At 43.6% G+C, this 18656-nt stretch overlaps 1 protein-coding gene across 1 annotated transcript in view; it reads right to left on the bottom strand.

The window, feature by feature from the left end:
• Positions 1-4449: 4449 nt before the first annotated feature.
• The window catches only part of FAT4 (FAT atypical cadherin 4), a 108004-nt gene continuing 93797 nt past the window's right edge, over positions 4450-18656 (bottom strand). Inside the window, exons 12-17 of the mRNA XM_030450675.1 lie at positions 17055-17140; positions 15492-15671; positions 14507-14631; positions 13214-13422; positions 8713-8974; positions 4450-6963 (exon numbers count right to left, since the gene is read on the bottom strand). Of these exons, the coding sequence (XP_030306535.1) occupies positions 5084-6963; positions 8713-8974; positions 13214-13422; positions 14507-14631; positions 15492-15671; positions 17055-17140 (2742 nt within the window). The 3' untranslated portion in view covers positions 4450-5083. The remainder of the gene's footprint in view (positions 6964-8712; positions 8975-13213; positions 13423-14506; positions 14632-15491; positions 15672-17054; positions 17141-18656) is intronic.

Below are 18656 nucleotides of genomic sequence, written 5' to 3'. Positions count from 1 at the left end.
AAGAATATCAGCAGAATTATATTGAACAGTGGCTTAATCTTTTATTACTGGGGGGAGGGGGGGTCAGGAGTCACTAATCTATTTCTCAGTCATGCCAATTTGCAGGTATTAATTGCCATGTGGAAACCAGTGTTCATGCCTGCCTACACACATATGTTGGGCTATGTCCATGATGTGTGTACATCATACCATCCTCTGTGTTCTTCAGGCTACAAAACTGCTGTGGATCCCAGACCTGAGCTGTCTCCTTGTGTATGCTGACCATGACAACGAGGGTATTCAGTGTGGGTGGAGATCCTTGGGAAAAATATGGAAAATTTTCATTCCATTACAGCCTTCTGTGTTCTGCTGCTGCTCCCTCCCTCTGGCAGGTACCATGGTGGCTCTTCAGGAGCGTTTTCATCACTGCCAGCAGGCACCCTGGTCACTATTTTCTTCCCAATGGGAACTGCAGTCAAGTGAAATGCCTGAAATGCCCTGTGGCTTTGCTTCAGCAGCTTGCCAAACTTCCTGGCACAAACCTTCTGTAGACTCTTCCCCTCACATTTAGAAGTTGTTGAGAAATTCATCTGCCACTATGCCAATGCTGTTTATTTACTACGCATGAAATACACCCATAAAACCCAAGAGTGACACTGTTGATCATTTGCTTTGTGAAAACCAGAGGTAAAAGTACTTTTAAATGCAAAATCCAATTTAGAAACACAATCTGCTGATCAGCTCGGTGCAGAGGGATGGTGAAGCCTGGAACTCACGGGAAAAACAGAAAAGGCTGTAAAAAAGACCAAGAATCCAACTAGACTTGTTTGCTGGAAGTTCTTGTAAAGCTTGGCTGAGTGAAAGGTGAGGTTCACACACAATAGAGGGAAGGCCAACTGAGTGCAGATTCCCAGCTTTTCAAAAAAGAGAGGCTGCTCAGTGGCAACCTGAGCTCTTGCTGTCAGACACCCTCATTAAGGGACATTTATAGAAAACCAGAGTGAGCACTCAGGGGGGAACAAAGCACTGACTGCACAAAGATTATTGAATGAACACGTGGATGGGCATGGGAAAAGATAAAAGGGTGAAGAGTAAAACAGGAGCAGGAGAAAGAAAGCAGAGATGGAGTTTTTCACTTTCTCCTTTAGTCCTACTTCAAAAAACAGCAGCCTTTCATCCTAATCATCTTTTTCTCCCCATTTTTTCAATTTTCAAAGGAATATCCACAACAGAAAACAATACTTAGGAGTCTCTTACGGATTTCAGTTAAGGAAGTGACATTTGCATGGCAACTTTTTAAAATTATTGACACTGAAGAATAATATCAATCATTTGAATCCCATGCTTCAGAAACATAACTTACAATACAATAAAAAAGAAAAGTACTCTCAGAGCAGCCCAGCAGGTGGTCCATCACACAATCCATCATCTTGGGGACACCTCAGATGGTTACCTGGAGGAGCTGGCTGAAAAAATGGGATCTAATGTGAATTTACCTTAGAGCCCCTGGCAGCTCCTCTTTGTGGTGCACCTCTGCAAAGAGTCAGCTCCAGCTTCTGCTTCCTCAGGCATCAGTGAGATCAAACACCCCCTTCCCACCCCAAACCTCCTCACTTCCAGGTGGGAGTCATGTGGCTCCAGATGGATTTTGCACTTCCAGCTGATAATCCCTGGCACAGGTTGTGGGCTGCAGCATTTATTCAGAGTCTGCTTGTCAAGGGGGGGGATGTTTCCACCAGAGTGTGGGGCTTTGTGTTACTTCCTAAGGCAGTGCCTAGTAATTTTTTTCAAATTCTATAACTTTGATGAAAAATATTGGAAGGTCTTGCATCAGAAAAATCTAGATTTAATGTATCATTTATCCCTTAACAGAAATTACAGGATTTCTCTAGCAGAAAGATGGGTCACTCAGTCCAACTGCTGCCATGAGAGGCTTCTGTGTTCCCTTCCCACAAAGCTGTGACTTACAATAGATCCCTGAGCTTTAACCAGGACTGTGCAGTTCCAGTGATGAGCCAGTGAAAATACACAGCTCACTCCTCACGACTCTGCTAACTTTGGATGATTGCTTCACATGATTCACTTGGAGCCCTTTCCTGATGCTCATCATGAAAGAATTTAAAAAAAACCAAACAAAAAAGGCAGAAATGGATCTTATACTTGTGTCAAACACACTGTGATGCTTTTCAGAAATGGGGAAACAAGGAACTGAGTAAAATATTATTTTGTCTGTCACAGACAGCATCAAAATGTAGAGGAATGCATGACAACATAAGCTGCAAACTGCATTAAGCCTGTGACTTAATTTTTTTTAAAGTCCACATTGCACATTACTTCCCTTCCACAAAACTTTCTGATACTCTCCGAATGCTGAACTGGCATCATGCAGTTCTCAATGTGTTTGGTGTTACATTTAAAAGATTTCATTTGTTAAAGTTTTCATGTGCCATTAAAATCGCTGCTTGGATGTGGTGCAGTTTATATTAAAGGATAATATTCAAACTAAACATACAGCTTTTTAACAGATGTTTAATTACAGCAGCTTCTCAGACTCCAAAATATTTTGTGGATCTCCTGTTATTTCAGATGAAACTACTTCTCATGCAAATGTGGGCTGCTCTGGCCTCTTATCTTCTCACCATTGTGTGGCAAGATGAAGCTGGCAGCACTTTAAGCCAAAAAGAGCCAGCTCCTCATTGCTGATTCTGACACAAGCTGGCCAAAACCCCCCAAAACACACGAGTAGCAGAGAAAAAACCTCCTTGAATTGTTATTCTTTTCCTAAGTTCTTTAAACAAAACAGCACTAATTCAAAGTGTAACCTCAGAACTCACCTCTCGCCTGCAGCCTTAACTTCTCCACTCTCTGCATTCTCCAGCAAGCTGTCTAGGTTTGATTTACTCTCTTATAAATACAGAAGAATGCAGTTATTTATTGTTTGGCTGCTGCTTTATTAAAGAAAACTCTTGTTCTCACACACTCTCAACTCTCTGTGTGCTGGAAAGCCTCAGCTTTGAATCAAGGTGGAAGTCTCTGTTACCAAATAGAAGCCCAGTTGCTGGAAATAAACCATGATGGAATAAAATGCACTTTCATTTGAAATCTGAAAGCAGATTTGGTATTTGGGACATTATCTCACCAACATCCCAGGACCATCTCCTTCCAGTCTTCCAGAGCCAGGTGAAGCCTGCTGGCTCTTTATTTTGATGTGAAATTCACCCCTTGAGAAGTGACAACTCGACTGGAGTCAGTGGGACTCGTGCTGCCCCTCTGCAGAAAGCTTCATTTCATTTCCACAGCACTACTTAGCTGGGAACCATCTCTGAGTGCATAATACTACATCAGCTTACTCTGAAAGCCCATTTCCTGATGAAGAAGAGCCCAAAAATAAAGACCAAGAAGTGGGAATCAGAGAGAGAGAAGATGAAGGGTTTCCAGTGACACACACTAAAGATTTTAAATAAATATTTTAATTCTATTATTGGCATTTACAGGTAGAAAGCATACAGTATGTTACAATTTTATCAAAATGTGAAAAATATGGATGTTACATAAGTAACAAATGTAAAAAAAGTATTTTTCTTACCTTCCCTGAAAGTAAGAAAACTATTCAGCATAGGAAAATATTGATATAAAAACACAGCTTAGGTAAAAAAAAAAAAAAAAATTGAAGTTTTTACACAGTACGATAGGTTCATCAGATCTGCATGAAGATGTAAGGACTTTGTGAGGTTCTACTTTACCTAAAACTTTAGGGAATCTGGGACAAATAGTAAGCTACATTAATGAATCTACAAGTAGTTTTCCCTCATATCCGCTCCAAAATGCTAGAGTGCAGTAATTTTCTATACAATAAATAAATCTTCAAAGTTTCCAACATAGAAAATCATATAATGCAGAAAATGCCACTTCAAGGTCACCAAGGCTAGGCAGTGCTTTAATAATAATTATGATAATACTTATTATAGTGCTTTATAATGCCTAAGCACTTCAGATCAGGTAACTAAGGAGTCCTCATCACCACAGCCCTGGGAGGTAGGGGAGTGTTATTCCCACCTTTCCAGAGCACAGCTGGGAAAATGAAACCTGGGGGGGAGCCCAAACTGCAGCAGCAGCAGCAGCAGAGCAGAGATGAGAGGCCAAGAGATGTGGAAATCAAGGTTTTGGGTTTTTTTCTCTCATTCCTGCTGATCCTGCTGCTGCCACAAGCCAAGCCTCCTGACAAACATCCATCACTCCCCTCCCGCTGGAAGCACTGAAGGGGCTGGGCAGGGACCAGGGTTAAGCATCCCAAAATACTTTGTAGAGATTCAGAAGCTCTCACACAACTTTGTCAAGAAACAAAACAAGCAATCCCCTCTTACCCCACAAAAAAAAAAAACAAACCCAAAAAATAAAACAAACAAACAAACAACAAAAAAAACCCAAAAGAAAACAAGAAAAAAGGAAAACAAAAAGAAAATCCCCCAAACAAAAAGAAGCTGAAAAGAACAAAAACTCCTAAAGTGCTGACTGGCTGAGCTGCTTCTAGCACCTCTTGTATGGAATAAGACTTACAGCACTGTTGCCAGCCATTATTCAAGCTGATTTCATCACATCCATCATGTGAGCAACTGCAGGATATGGTAACTACGGTTTCTGAGACACCTTACTACTGTAATTCCTTCATTCACCATTCTTCTTCTATGCACTTCTTAAGGAAAATTAAATCCTCAATACTCTTGCATCGTAAAACGTGTTAGTAGCTGGAGACAATATGCACATCCTTCACAAGTAAAAAAAAAAAAATAAAAAAATTAGTTCATTTTTCGGAACAGAGCATTATTAATTTAAGAATCACAAACCAAACAATGGTAAATAGGAAACCCCTTCCAAAGGCTGCATGCCGAATATCTCCTTCTCAAATACAACGCATGCAGGAGAAATAAATTCATCCAAGCATAATTAAATTAAAAACGTTTTAAGTCTCTTTCAGCAGCATAATGGTTATTATTTTTAAAGTCTCCTCCAACCAAACTGGCCCGGGGTTTGAATGCTGACCTTTGCTTTTCTACAACCATATAATGGTTTGACTGGTCCCTGTGGCACTACCAGGAGGTAAAGCCTATACATACTGTTCTGCCTCCCCATCCTTGGGAACGGGTTTCACTGTACCACCTTTGCCATCCTCACCCACTGCTGCTGCTGTTTTTTCGGGAAGAGATGCCAAATCTTTGAAAACGTCCACGTAATGCCCAAAGCCCGGGCCCCAGTTCAAGAGGTTGTCCCAGTTGAAGGTTCCTGCTTGCTGCCCCAGCTTGACGGGCAAGGAGCTCTCCCCAGCACTGGTGGTGGTGGTGGTGTTGGTGGCCTGTGCCCCCACTGGTCCCCCCTCCCCTCGGCGCCCGGGGTACCGCCGGGGCTTCAGCCTGGCACCGTAGTTGTCCTCGTCATCCGCGTCAGACTCGTTGACTTGGGACAACTTGGGCATCCTGGAGGTGTAGGCTATGGGCTTGTCCCTGTCGTACTCCATCTCCGAGCAGGTGAAGGACTCGTGGGAGTCGCTGTCAGAGGAGGACTCGGGGGCAGGGATACCATCGGCTGGGTTCCTGGTCCGGGACAGAGGCCTCCTGCAGTCCTCCTCAGAGGAGGAGCGGCCGTGGTCCGCGCTGCAGATGCTGGGGTTTCTGGGCCGAGGGGTGTTCAGTCTCTCCACCTCCTCGATGGAGAGTCCCACCGGAGGAGCAGTCTCCAGAGGGATCTGCCCAATGGGCTGCTTCAGGCGGCTGCCCGGCCGGGAGCCGTGGCTCGCCATGGTCTGCGGGCTCTTACTCCTCCTCCCCAGCCGAGTGGCGTAGTTGAAGATGCCAGGCTGGCAGACATCACTGTGCATCTCCATGGTGCTCCCTTCCCTGATGGCCAGGTGCAGCTCCCTGGCCGGGCTGTGCCTGTAGAAAGTGGAGGATTTGGAGAAGGGTGCGGGGCTGTGCCGAGACAGGGGGTTGGGAGTGGGGCAGGCGGAGTGGCTCAAAGAGCTCGTCCTCAAGCCCTGCCCGTAGGCGGGCTGGTAGGTCAAGCTGCTGGCTCCCAGGGGCATGGGGGACTGCCGGGCAAAGCCCAACGGGCTGTGCCTCTGGATGGAGAACTTGGGCGTGTGGCTCCGGAACTGCTTGTAGTGCTGGATGATGTCTGCATCCGAGGGGGCGATGCTGCTGGCGTTGTCGATGTCGTAGTGCTCGATCTCGGGCTCGGGGGAGGCCAGGGGAGCACTGGGGATGGTCTCTGGGGCGTGCGGGAGGTCGGTTTCATCATAGATGAGATAGGGGTTTTCTCTCTCGATGATGTCGGGCTTTGGGTTCCCTTCAGGCTGCTTCCTGACGGTCATGTCATCGCCGTAGGGCGGGATGTTGTCGGGGTCGTCGAACGCCACGTTCTCGCTCCCTTTCTTCTTCTTCTCCTTTGTTTTCTTCTCCTTGGGGGCTTTGGACTTCTTGCCCCGGCACTGGTTGCAGAGGATGAGGCTGAGGACCAGCAGCGCCAGGACAGTGGCACAGCTGCCCACGATGGCTGGCACGGCCCAGAGGGGCAGGGAGAGCTCTGGGGGGTGCGGGGAGGGCAGGCAGACGTGGCCACCGCTGATCCCCGCTCTACACTCGTGTCCCGGGGCGCAGGAGACCCCCAGGCACGCCACCACCGTCCGGCACGTCCGGCCCGCGTACGCCTCGGGGCAGCTGCAGGTGAAGCCCCCGTGAGCCCCGGGCTCGCAGCTGCCCCCGTTCTGGCAGGGGCTGGAGGCACAGGCACCCGGCGGGACGCACTGGTAGGAGTACCACTGGTTGATGCAGAGCAGCTCCCCCCAGCAGGGGCTGCTGGCACAGACGTTGGGGCCGCGGCAGCCGATCTTCACCGAAGGGTCGGTTCTGGAGAGCGTGGCGAGGCTGTGCTGGCCGGAGAAGGGGAGGCTCTCCCCACCATACTTGAGGAAGGAAATGCAGCCATCGAAGCCTAGGAGGACAAGCAGTAGTCAGTGTCAGGACCTGCACGGCCAACAGAGGTCAAAGACACTCTGACCATCAGCCGTAGAATTGTTTTGGTTTAAAAGGGCCTTTGAGATCATCAAGTCCAACCATTAACCCAGTTTTTGAGGTGATATTTACTACAGATTTCTGGTTTTCAAAGTGTGTTGTTTTAAAATCTGAACACCCTCTGATGTCAGAAATGAAATACGAGTGGGCAGAACATCACATACATTTCACTGAGATGCAAGTCGTGGTGCAAAGGGACATGGAAGAGCCTTCTAAGCTGTGCAAGCATGCTATTTCTTTATTATTTCCACTCTGAAAGAGAAGCATTTTCTTTCAGCGTTACTTTATGTTTTCATTTTCCCCTTTTACTACATTCCCAAATAAAAAGGAAATGGAGGACTGAGGTTCAGATGGGAACCCAGGCAGAATGGCCAATTGCCTTACCTCATGCTTGGTGGGCCCTGGCAGCAGTGATGTGATAAAGAGCAATTGGGATTTTGTCAGGTCTCCTCAGGTTTGGAAATGTTACTGGATGTGCCAGCTTCCCAGCCCTGGTATCCTCACTCTCTCTGTTTCTGTCTCTAACAGTGCTGCAGATATTTTTGACTCACTGAGTTCATGCAGAGTTTTATACCTCCCCCTTGTAAAGCCATGGTATGTCATACACAATGTAATCCACCATTAAAATAAAATAAAATCATATGAATAAGAGATTTTGGATTGTGCATTCCTAATGGGAGCCAGACACTCCTAATTTGCCTGCCACAGCATCAGGCAGTGGCGAGAAGTCAGAGTCCTCAATTTTCTTTGTTCTAGCTTTGCTAAAAGCCTCTGGTTTTTCCACGCACACACTGCTCATAAAACATAGATGTAAAAAGGGTAAAGGTCAGCACAGCATCCATATGTTTCTGTACTGCATTTCAAACAGACTCAGAACGCTCCACTCAAAGATCTTTTATCTGGTCACAATTCTTGAAGTCGGGAAGATTTCAATATAAAAGCTTTGTACAACCTGTGCCTGCACTGTCTGGAGTGTCTCAGTTTGTAGCTAAAAACCACTTCCATCTTTACTTATCACTGGGGGAATGATATCAAATATATTTTGTCTACTGCGTTTACCAGGGTGTAAGGCAGTTGCTTTAACTCTTCAGGGAAACTGATTTACTTCTTAACAGCTAGATGTTGGTCAGAGGGTGGCTTGCTATTATCCTTGGTTTCTGTGGCTCAGAAATAAATCCTATTCTTCATCTGACAGCAGGATAAAGCTGGAGGAAGTTGGAGTTTCAGAAAATATCGTGTTAAAGTCAGGCTGAATCCTGCAGTAATTACCAAACCCCTAAAGAGATGAAGTTCTTGTTTAGCATTTTTACCCAAGTATAAGGTTTCCCTTGATCTTCCAGGTTCTGATCTAGGTGAAGAAGATCTTTTCTTCTCAATGAGCATAACTAAATTACAGCTAGTGATTCGCAGACAAGCAAGCAAATCCACCCTCCTGCCTCCAAAAAGCCCTGCAGATGGAGTGCCTGCTTTGGAAACAACAAGGCTGCAACACGTATTGGAGGAACAAAGTCTGCAGCCCTTACTCATTCAATTTGCAATTTTCCTGGCAAAACACAGAAGTATAGGAGTTACTAATCAGGAATTACAGCGTATTCTGCAGCCCTTGAGACCCTCTGTGTGCTGAAACCCACTTATGAACATCTTATTTAGAAAAAATAATAAAAATCACCTGCAACCGTGCTCTTGAATGGCTGGCTTGATGGGATTCCTCCCAAAGAGATTGTGAGAACGTTCAGCCCACCGAAGTCCTGCGTGGGATGGGGAATGTCTCTGGTGTGAGTCCTGTCCACAGCCAGGATGGTAGCGGAGCCGTTCTTCTGGAGGAGCACGGAGTGCCACTGCCCATCTGCAGCATACACCTCAGGGACAGTCCTTTCCACCTTCCCAGCAATGCCAGCATCCGATATGTAATGCACTTTCCCACCTTTTATCTGGTCAGAAAGCAATGAAATGCAGAATTTTAAAACCATTCACACATCACCACTGTAATGCCTCTTAGTACGGCAGCAGCAACGCGTGGCTTTGGTGGGAGCCTCAGGGTATTTTCCCCCAGATAATTGCTTTGTACTGACACTACATTAATTATTCAGAGCAAAAAAATTAGCTGCAATTAAATACCTCGTTGCATCTGTAGAAAACTTAGGGCTACAATCCTGTGGCTGCTCTTACAGAAGAAAAACTTAGTGAGAGGCCAGTAATAGGGCACAGAGGTGACACAACATTTTAATCAATCAAAGAATAATTCTTCCTTGTTCTTCAATGCAAGTGTGGAAAATGCTTTGCAGAGTGAACAGATGTTGTCCTTGCTCTAAGAACTGGCATCTCACTTTCACCATGACGGACTATAGGAATACATTCAGCATGGCAGGACTTGAGCAAGACTCCCAATGCCTACCTGGTATTGCTGCTAATCTGCATTTTTCAGAAAAATAATTGTTTGTAGGAAACCTTTCTGAAGACTTGCAAAGTGTAGTATTTTGGGGGGATTTTCAAATGCACTTACTTGAGCAAATCGCTTTAAAACTTGTGAGCTCTTAAGCAAAAAAAAAAGGTACTATTAAATTTAATGAAAACTTTTTGGCTTTCCCTCTTGGAACGACGCCTCAGAGTTCTACTGAATCATGAGATGCAGGATTTCAAACCTCTTCTCGTATTAGCTCAGTAGTAAATGATCCCAAAACCAGATCAGGGTAAATTCTGCATTTCAGATCTAGGAGTTTAAAAAAAAACCCCAACATCCAAGCCTGCCAGCCTCTGATACACTGCACAGGACTCTGAGCTGGCTTCCTACGGGCACACAAACATGCAGTCACCTCACATGGGAGGGCTCTGCAACCTGTCACAGGTTTTTGTCCATATTCTGCCCCTTTGGCCCTACATGCCCAACCAGCTGACTGTCTGACTGTTTCCCTCCCACGTTCCTCACTGCACCTGCAGTCAGTGTGTGACCTGCAGCAGGAGTGTGCAGAACAGGCAGGCATGGTCGATGCTCCAGGTTTGCTGAAAGCTCCCTCAGCCTCGCCTGCTTTGTTCCAGGAAAAATAATGTTCACCTGGGAAGAACTGTGAGGTGACACACCAGCTACAAGAATGCTGCTCTCATTTCCAGAAACTCTTAAATGCTCTGCAGTTACTTTTTCAGTGATGCAAGCTGAGGACTGTGCTTGTACAGCTCAGCTTTAATATGTCTGTAAGAGCAGGCTCATGTCTTGGCAGCAGCCTGAACCCAACGTATCTAGCACGTATTCCAGTTGGATCAAGAAATACAATGGTTAATATGTGCACACACTTCATTTATAAACCCAATAATTTGGAAAATCTGAAAGTGTATTGTTTGAGGGACTCTTTGGTAAAGCTGCCCCTCTGAGATAGGATGCTGTTGTTCCTGGCAAACATGGTGATTTATTTCTGAACTGTCACCCAGCCCAAAGAAAACCCCACATGTGCAAATGCAGACAGTCACACAGAAGACTGTTGTAACATAATAAACACCTCTTCCCTCTATCTAAAGTACTTTTATAAAAATATTAAGTGGGCAGAATATATACATGTTATCTGTGCCTGTATTTTGTTAATCCCATTTTGTCTTTCATGTTCCATAATAATGCTAGCTTGTACTTTGGTCTTTATATAAGCAAAAAGAAATACCCCATATCAGAGAAGACTGGCATAGACTAGGGATATGGTGACTAGACATAGTGAATGGGAAGACTAGGCATAGAATAGTAACTTCTAATTCCACATCAGAGAAGAACTGTGGAGTTATTTGCCTTCAGTAACTGATATTTTCCATACTGATTTATAACTCTCTATTTCTGTTTCTTTAAAATTGCATGTGACTGATGGTAACAGATTGATAAACAATGTACTAGGCAGCATTCAGAAAATAAGATTTCCAGAGACAACAGGCTACGGCTTCTTCAGCCAGGGAAAAAATAAAGAAAGGTCATATTGATTCCTTAGAACATATTTCTAACTTTGAAAGAAATGCTGATGCTGACAATACTGAGTAACATCCATTTCTGGATTTTATTTAAGTAACATCCATTTCTGGATTTTATTTAAATGGCATGGCAACTGACAAGTAGATTATAACAAAAAGAACTAACCACTAAAGCAAACATGTTTCTAACTACAAGGATGATCCAACTTCACCAATACTGTAAGTCCTCTTCATTCAACAAACTGCTTCTTATTTGCCTTAAACCTGAGCACCAGCCTTTACAGATTTATGGCCCACTGGATGAGACATCATTTAAATGAGTTATGTTCTGATTTATCCCTGCAACTCAGTATGTTGAATCAGAGAATGGGTTGGGTGGGAAGGGACCTTTAAAGATATGTAGTCCAGCCCCTACAATGGGCAGGGACACCTTCCTCTAGACCAGGCTGCTCCAAACCCCATCCACATTCTCTATTCATACAACTCATAGATCTTAGGGCTACAGTGATGCATCTGATTTCAGAGATTTTCAGATAAAACAAGGTAGGCAATCTGATTTAATTGCCATTTCTCTAATTTTACCCCAAACCCATCTACACAAAGACTAGTTAACTACTAGAGGAAAAAAAATGTGGAGGCATGGAAATACCCACAGGACTTGTAAGTTTTCCCCAGCATGATTTAATATCAAAAAACACATTGCAGGTTTTCACTTTGGCTAACAAATGTATTGAAAAAGACCCCAAAAGCTATAAATTTGTCCATTTTGAAGACTGACAAGAGAGTTGTAAACACAAGTCCCTCAAGCTCATGTGCTGCCCTGGGAGTGAACCAGGGAGTCCTACGTGTGGGTTGGCTCCAGAGCCAAGGGAAGGTCTCTCCATGATACCTGCTCTGAACATGCAGAACCCACACCACAATAATTACACTGAAATTACTACAGCTTTGCTAACCAGGGTCCATCTTGAAAGTTGTTGGCAATAATCAGTACCATGATGTTACCTCTCCTGCATCTGTTCCTAGGCAAAGCTCTGCTCTTTGCCCTTGCACAGCTGGGTCTGGGACTTGACACCCTCTGCTTGCTTGTATAACTTCACCAATATTAACAATAATAAAGGCTGTTTGGGTAAACACACCACCAGTGCTTCCTAGCCAGGAAAGGCAACTCTTTCTTTATTTTTTTTAAATAACTCTTGTGGAGCTGACCTAGCAAATTCTACTGGAGAGAAAATGGTAGTATTTGTGGGTTTTTTTTTCTCTCTCCAGAACTGAAAATAATGAGAGCTTATCTGGTAATGTGACTGAGGCAGAAACTCCCTATCAAATGATGCAGTAAAAGCACACACCAGGGAAGCCATGCAGACTTGCTCCTTAAATGGCACGTCAGGAAAGCTCTGTGCCTCTGACCAGCCAGGTGAAGAATATCCACGGGGCTGAAGCTTAGAAAGTGTGAATTTCTGTACGAGTTTCTTTAAAACTCAGGGAAAAAAACCTGGAAAGCCTTGCAGCAGTCAAGGAAACTTGGATCTTGCACCAGCCCAATAAAGGAGCTTGCCAACATCACTGCTGTGCTCATTTAGAGTTATGAGCAAATGGACTGAGTCATAGCCAGGGTCTGAACCATTGCTTTCTCTTGAGGAAAGTAACTGCTGCAGCAATAAAATTTTTGGGTCAAAAACCCTAAAACTGTGTGGCATTTAAAGCATCAGTTCAGCTTCCAATCTCAAAATAATTTGCTATTGACACTGGTCTACGGGTAACCTCATGAATTCAAGTTATCCCTCACTTCCTAGTTTGATAAGCATGAGCCACACCAGTAGGAATTAATGAAAACTTTTTGGCAATTGTTTGGTAGATTAGGGAGGGTCTGGGTTCGGGGCCTGAAAAATCAGAAGATAAAAAGGCAATAATGAAATGATTTGTTCTGTAGAATGTAACTTAAGGTTGATAAGAAATATGGCAATGCATACTGTTCCTGTGGCCCTAAACCAGTCACTACTTGGAGTCTATTCAAAACTGATTAGATACAAAACCATCAGATCTTCTGATACCTTGGCAAACAGCAAGGGAATTGTTGAGAAGATGGATGATGCTGGAGCAGTGCCTAGCTCCAGTTAAAGACCTAATATTTTACAAAGGAAACAGCAAGAGTAATGGAAAAATGTGATTTTGATCACAGGCATGAGGCAGTCCAATCAAACCAAAGTCAGCATTAGCTGCAATCCTACCTGCAGAGTAGTGAAGTTGCTGCTCTCCTGGACGTGAAGCAAAACCCCGCTCTCGCTTCTCGTCCGGAACTTCACTTCCAAGCGCTCCACACCCGGGGGCCCCGACCCAGCACCTACTCTCATCATGTATTCTCTCTTCTTCTTTGGGCTCATGTGGTAGTCCAGTCGTCCTTTGCCTTCCAGGGACAAGGCAGTGTCAGCTGTAACATCTGGGGCAAGCAGAGGGAAGCTGTGAGCTGTGAGCCCCGGCCATCAGCTGCCTGATGCCAACACCTTTCCTTGGAGCAGGGAATTGTCAGCAGCCATTGCAGCCCCTCTGTTCCTTGGCTTCAACCAGAATGTGTGTCTGAGAGTGGGAGTGTGCTGGTAATTTACTGCTGCTATCAGTCAATAGTAAATTAAACTCGCTAGGGAACAAGTGGGGGAGTAGGGGAAAAAAAAAATAAATTGGCTCTGAGAGCTGTAATTCCTTCCCAGGGATGTTAGTGTTTCCATTACTGCAAGCAGGGCTTCATGATATATTGAACTCTAAGCTCTTCAGGGCAGAGATAATGACTTTCTATTTGTTACGGCACAAAAGAGAAGGAATAAAAAATGGCAACTACCAAATGCTGTTAAAATTATAGCTAAATTCCTCAGTAAACAGGCACAATAAAAGCAGATCTATCATCTAAACAATAATGGGACATGTAAGCAAACAAAGCCCAGGCATTATGCAGCAACTTCAGGGAAATAAATCACTTTGCTCTCCTAGACAATCCTGTCTTGATTCACAGAGCTATCCATACGTGAGTCAATAACCCCAGAGTGTAAGTGGCTTGCTTGTACTTACATTTACCATATTTTCTTGTGTATAACCTGATGGCCACTTGATAAAAAAGGCCTGCACTGGAGAAGCCACAAGCACACACCCACAGTGATGGTGTGAAGGGCAGGGATCCCCCTTGCCCTCTTACCTACCCATAGCAGACAAATCCCTCCTTTGGAATAACTTTAGTTTCTGATTATGGATTATTGGGAAGCAGTAGTTTTACATGAGCATGCTACCTGATGTGTGATATACAGCCCAGAAAACATCACTTATGTAACTTCTTGCTATTTTCAGCTCATGAAAGATAACAAGTCCAGTGTGGACTTGTCCTTCAAAATTATTTAAGAAGCAAAGATGCTGCTTGCTTGCTACTTTACAGCATTCACTATTCCATGCTCCTGGAGGGAAACCCTTCAAGGCATGAGGTTCAGTGACAGTGAGGTGTCCACTAAATACAAATAAGAGTTGAAACCCCTCCATACATTTTTCACAGTGCTTTCCTGTCAGGCCATCTCTGCAGTGACACTGCTGCCACGACCAGTGATCCACACAGGTGCCACCGTGTTGGCAGGGGCTGGCTGTGCAGGCACCTTCGAGCCTGGGGCACCTGAAACAAAGAGGAAAAGTCTCTGCTGAAGGAAGGATGTGCACAAACCAGCAGGGAAAACGTGGTGGGAAGCACCCCTCACCCCAGAAATGCAGTAAGTGGAGAGACTCTTCGTGTTTCTAAGCAGATTCCAAATTTTGGCATCAAGTTACAAAAAAAGAAAGGAATCCAGAGACAATGGAATGACCATTGTCTGTTATGCAAGAGAAGAAACTCTTTTAAGTGTTTTTTGGTTTCTTTTTTTTTATGCTGCAGACCTCCTGAGACTTCATATCACAACAAACAGCACAAATTTGGGGGTTGACAGAGAAAGGGTGAGCTGCAAATTTGGATGACAGACTGACATTATTGCTACAGCTCTGATTTTCAACCACTGAGGTGGGAAAGTAACAGTAGACTCACATAGTCCATCATATCCAAAAGGCCACTTGGAGGATATGAGGGAACCTCAGTGATACTACAGAGGCAAAGTGACAGAACAGACATGATTAAAAAGAAATAAAATGGAGCAGAGGATTAGCAAACTGTATGAGTACAGCCAAACCCAGGTGGTATTTACAAAGAAACCCAGTAAGAGGGTACTCTACTTCAGCCTGCAAAGCAGCATTCATAACAACTGGCACCAGAAATGTGAAGGTGTTGCTTTTTTGAAGCTTCTGTAAATCTGCTGTGAACCTTTCATAAAAATTCACTTTCTTCCTGCGTTTTTTTGCACTTTAAAATAAATTCTACAGTCCTTTAATTTTTTTTTTTTTTAATGAGAACTATCTGAAGCTGCCTGAATGAAATACCATCTGACTTTCCTGAGAGCTTCCTCTACTGTAAACACGTCCAGATGATACCATATATAGCAGACATACTGATCTAGGATTCCTTGAGCTGCCAGAGCCTGGCTGGGCTCCAGGGGACGTCCATTGACTGCAAACTCCATGATACAGCCCACAAAATCATGGCTTTCCACCTGTCCTCTCCTCTGAAGGATGGGCTCTACAGACCTGATGCCACCAACTGTGACTCGGTTTGGTTGCACATCCAGAGTCCTACAAGTAAAGTCAGAAAAATAATTTGTCAGTATTGGACATTAAGGTAGCAATGACAACACAGAAACTGCAATAATCAGCCAAAATGCCTCTTCCAGATCTGTGTTTTCCATTTAGAAGGGAAGAGGGAGAGAACTCACAGTTACAAACTCACACTCAGTTATTTCATGATATATTGAACTCTAGGCTCTTCAGGGCAGAGATAATGACTTTCTATTTGTTATGGCACAAAAGAGAAAGAATAAAAAATGGCAACTACCAAATTGACTTGACTGAGCAGCATGCTTGGAATCATAATGAATAAGGTTTTTTTAATCAATTATCATTTAAATAATTAAAACTGTAGATGGTATTTAAGTAGCTGGAAGATGGATTCACTATTTTACAAAGATGTAACATCTTTGCTGGCAAGGAAACTCCGTGTGACAGGAAATATGATCATGTTTATTGCAAGAAATTAGTCAAAGTGACGGGGATTAAAGTTATTGATAGCTCCAAAGAGGCTCTAAAGATGCAAAAGAAAGATTTGTTCTCTGTACTGGCCAATGTTTAAGAAATAAAAAACTGTAGAAGATGAGATACGGAAATTACTGGAAACATTGTCAAAGTAATTACTCCAAATATTTATTTTTTTAAATAAATAAAGCAGCAATCAGGTGATGCCATTTTTTACACCTTTACAGAAATGAGAAGTGCAGCTTAAATAAATAAATAAGTGACACTAAAGCAGAGCCCAAAGCTGAACACTGGAGTGAGATACAGGGGCTGCTGGTGTAAGAGTATTTTGAGTTTGAGCCTGACTATGGGAAGATAAATATGATTCAAGATGTAAAAGTTGCTACAGATCTGTAGCACTAAATGCTGCAGGACATCAATCTGATGAAAGAGAAGTGCTGTGTAACACAATCTATGCTTTGATTTACAGTGTCAGTAATGATGAGCACCTGATATGCTGATCTGAGAACTCTAGATCTGAAATCTCATGGTATTAGGCAATAAGTTTTACACCAGTTTACCCAGAATCCAGACCACCCATGGCCATACAGCTCTTGTGTGCCACCAGATCCTGGGGACAGAGACAGAGCCAAGAGTTGAGGGTTTCTGAGTCAACTTCTTGTCCCAGATAAACTCCATGCAGAAGTGTTGCCTGAATTAGAAAGTAGCCATACATGTAGAAAATGTAATTTGCTTCTGGAAAGACAGAAGAAAGACACTTGGGAGCCTCTGAAGGAGTGCAGATGAGGTGCCTATTCCTTGCTTAAGGCTGGGCAAAGGGCATGTAACCATTCCCCCAAATTCCTTTGGCTTTAGAGGGTGATTTATTTTTTATTTTACTGGGGAAAAAAAAAAAAAAAGCAACCCACAAAGTGAATATTTATTTACCAGTCAGTAGAAACAGCAACATTGCTAACTGTGCAGTAGCCTGGCTCCTGGTCCTCAGAGCAGGAATCCACTGTCAGGGAAGCTGCCTGCAAAAGCCATCCACAGATATGCTGATCAGTACAAGACTGTAGTCCCCAACCACATGAAATATCCATGATTAAATATATTACATGAAAGAATCAACTAGAATGGGAATTACTGTGTCAGTCAGGATCTCAGGGTTCATCAGAGCCACTGAACAACTCTGGTCTGTGGCAACACAGTGAATGCTGAGACGTGGGCACTAACAGAGAATGAGCTCATTGTCTGCTTCATGCAGAGGAGAATCAGTGAAACACAAAGTTTTCAGATTTGGGTAGGGTTTCTTTCATGCTTGTTTTTTTTTTCCTTCTTCAAGTTGCAGTTATTTTGGCTCGCACCAACTCCTGCTCCTGATCTGATCAGAGTGCTGCTCCCTCCAAATGCCAGGGGCTTGGCTGTGACATTCCACACACTGCCTGAGTTTGATAAAAAGCAGATTGCAAAAGCTGGGAGTAAAAGCACTGGGATGACTAGTTAAAAACAACAATCAACCAATCAAAAATACTCAAAGAATAACCAAGTGGACATGATTAAGTCACCTCTTAGGCTTGTAGGTCGTGAGGGATGTTTGTCCTGTGTTGATAGTGGTGAAACACACAATAAAAGAATAATTTTGATTGGAAAACACCTTTAAGATCATCAAGTCCAACTGTGAACCCAGCACCACACACACACATCTTTTAAATACCTCCAGGGATGGTTGGGTCACCCCAACCACTTCCCTGGGCAGGCTGTTGAGTATGTGGGTACCTACAAGGGGTCCAGGCTGAAGCTCAGGGAAGTACCAGGCATCACCAGCTCTTAGAGCTGGCTTCAACTTCATTATCACCTCCAAGCCACCAAGCCCCAGACAACCAGGTTGCCTCGTAACCTATCTCAGCCATTTACAGCAAAGGGAAACATGGCACTTTATTTTGTGATCACTAAAAGTCTAATCAAAGCTTTCACTAAAATCATGAAATAATTCCTGATGATTTAAAAGGGGTTTTTAATTTTATTCCTTATTTAGCAAAGAATTTTCACCACAGCAATTTATTAATAACAGATGCACTGAAAAAAAAAATCCAGCCCTGAAGGTTAGTTATTCCTTGTCACCAATTTTCACAAAAGCAATCTCCAAATTGTCCGTATCAACTTCTTAGGTTTCAACAGGATGTGTGGGACAGTTTTACAGCAAATTTAGATCCAACTTTACTTTTTAAAATGACTCATTTTATATTTTAAGTTACTCTACAGGAGCTGAGCAAACAGCAACAGCTATCAGTATGTCATTACTCTGCAATAGTTCTTTTTTTTTCCTGTCTGCCACTAAGTTCACTAAAAACATCTTGCTGAAATCCCCACAGATTGTCCCTGCTATTTCCAAGCACACAGTGTGAGCTGACACGTTGTATTGACCAAATAAATCCATAGCTCTGAGCCCTACATCATGCCCTGCAGATGCCTGAATTGTTCAATTTGCTATTTTTAATGAAAACTTATCTTGAATTTCTCTCCATACACAATAAGCAAAACCTGCTT

This window comes from Calypte anna, chromosome 4B (assembly GCF_003957555.1).
Source record: "Calypte anna isolate BGI_N300 chromosome 4B, bCalAnn1_v1.p, whole genome shotgun sequence".
NCBI lineage: Eukaryota > Metazoa > Chordata > Aves > Apodiformes > Trochilidae > Calypte > Calypte anna.
Note: the sequence above shows the minus strand (reverse complement) of the source record. Positions and strands in the feature narration are given on the sequence as shown.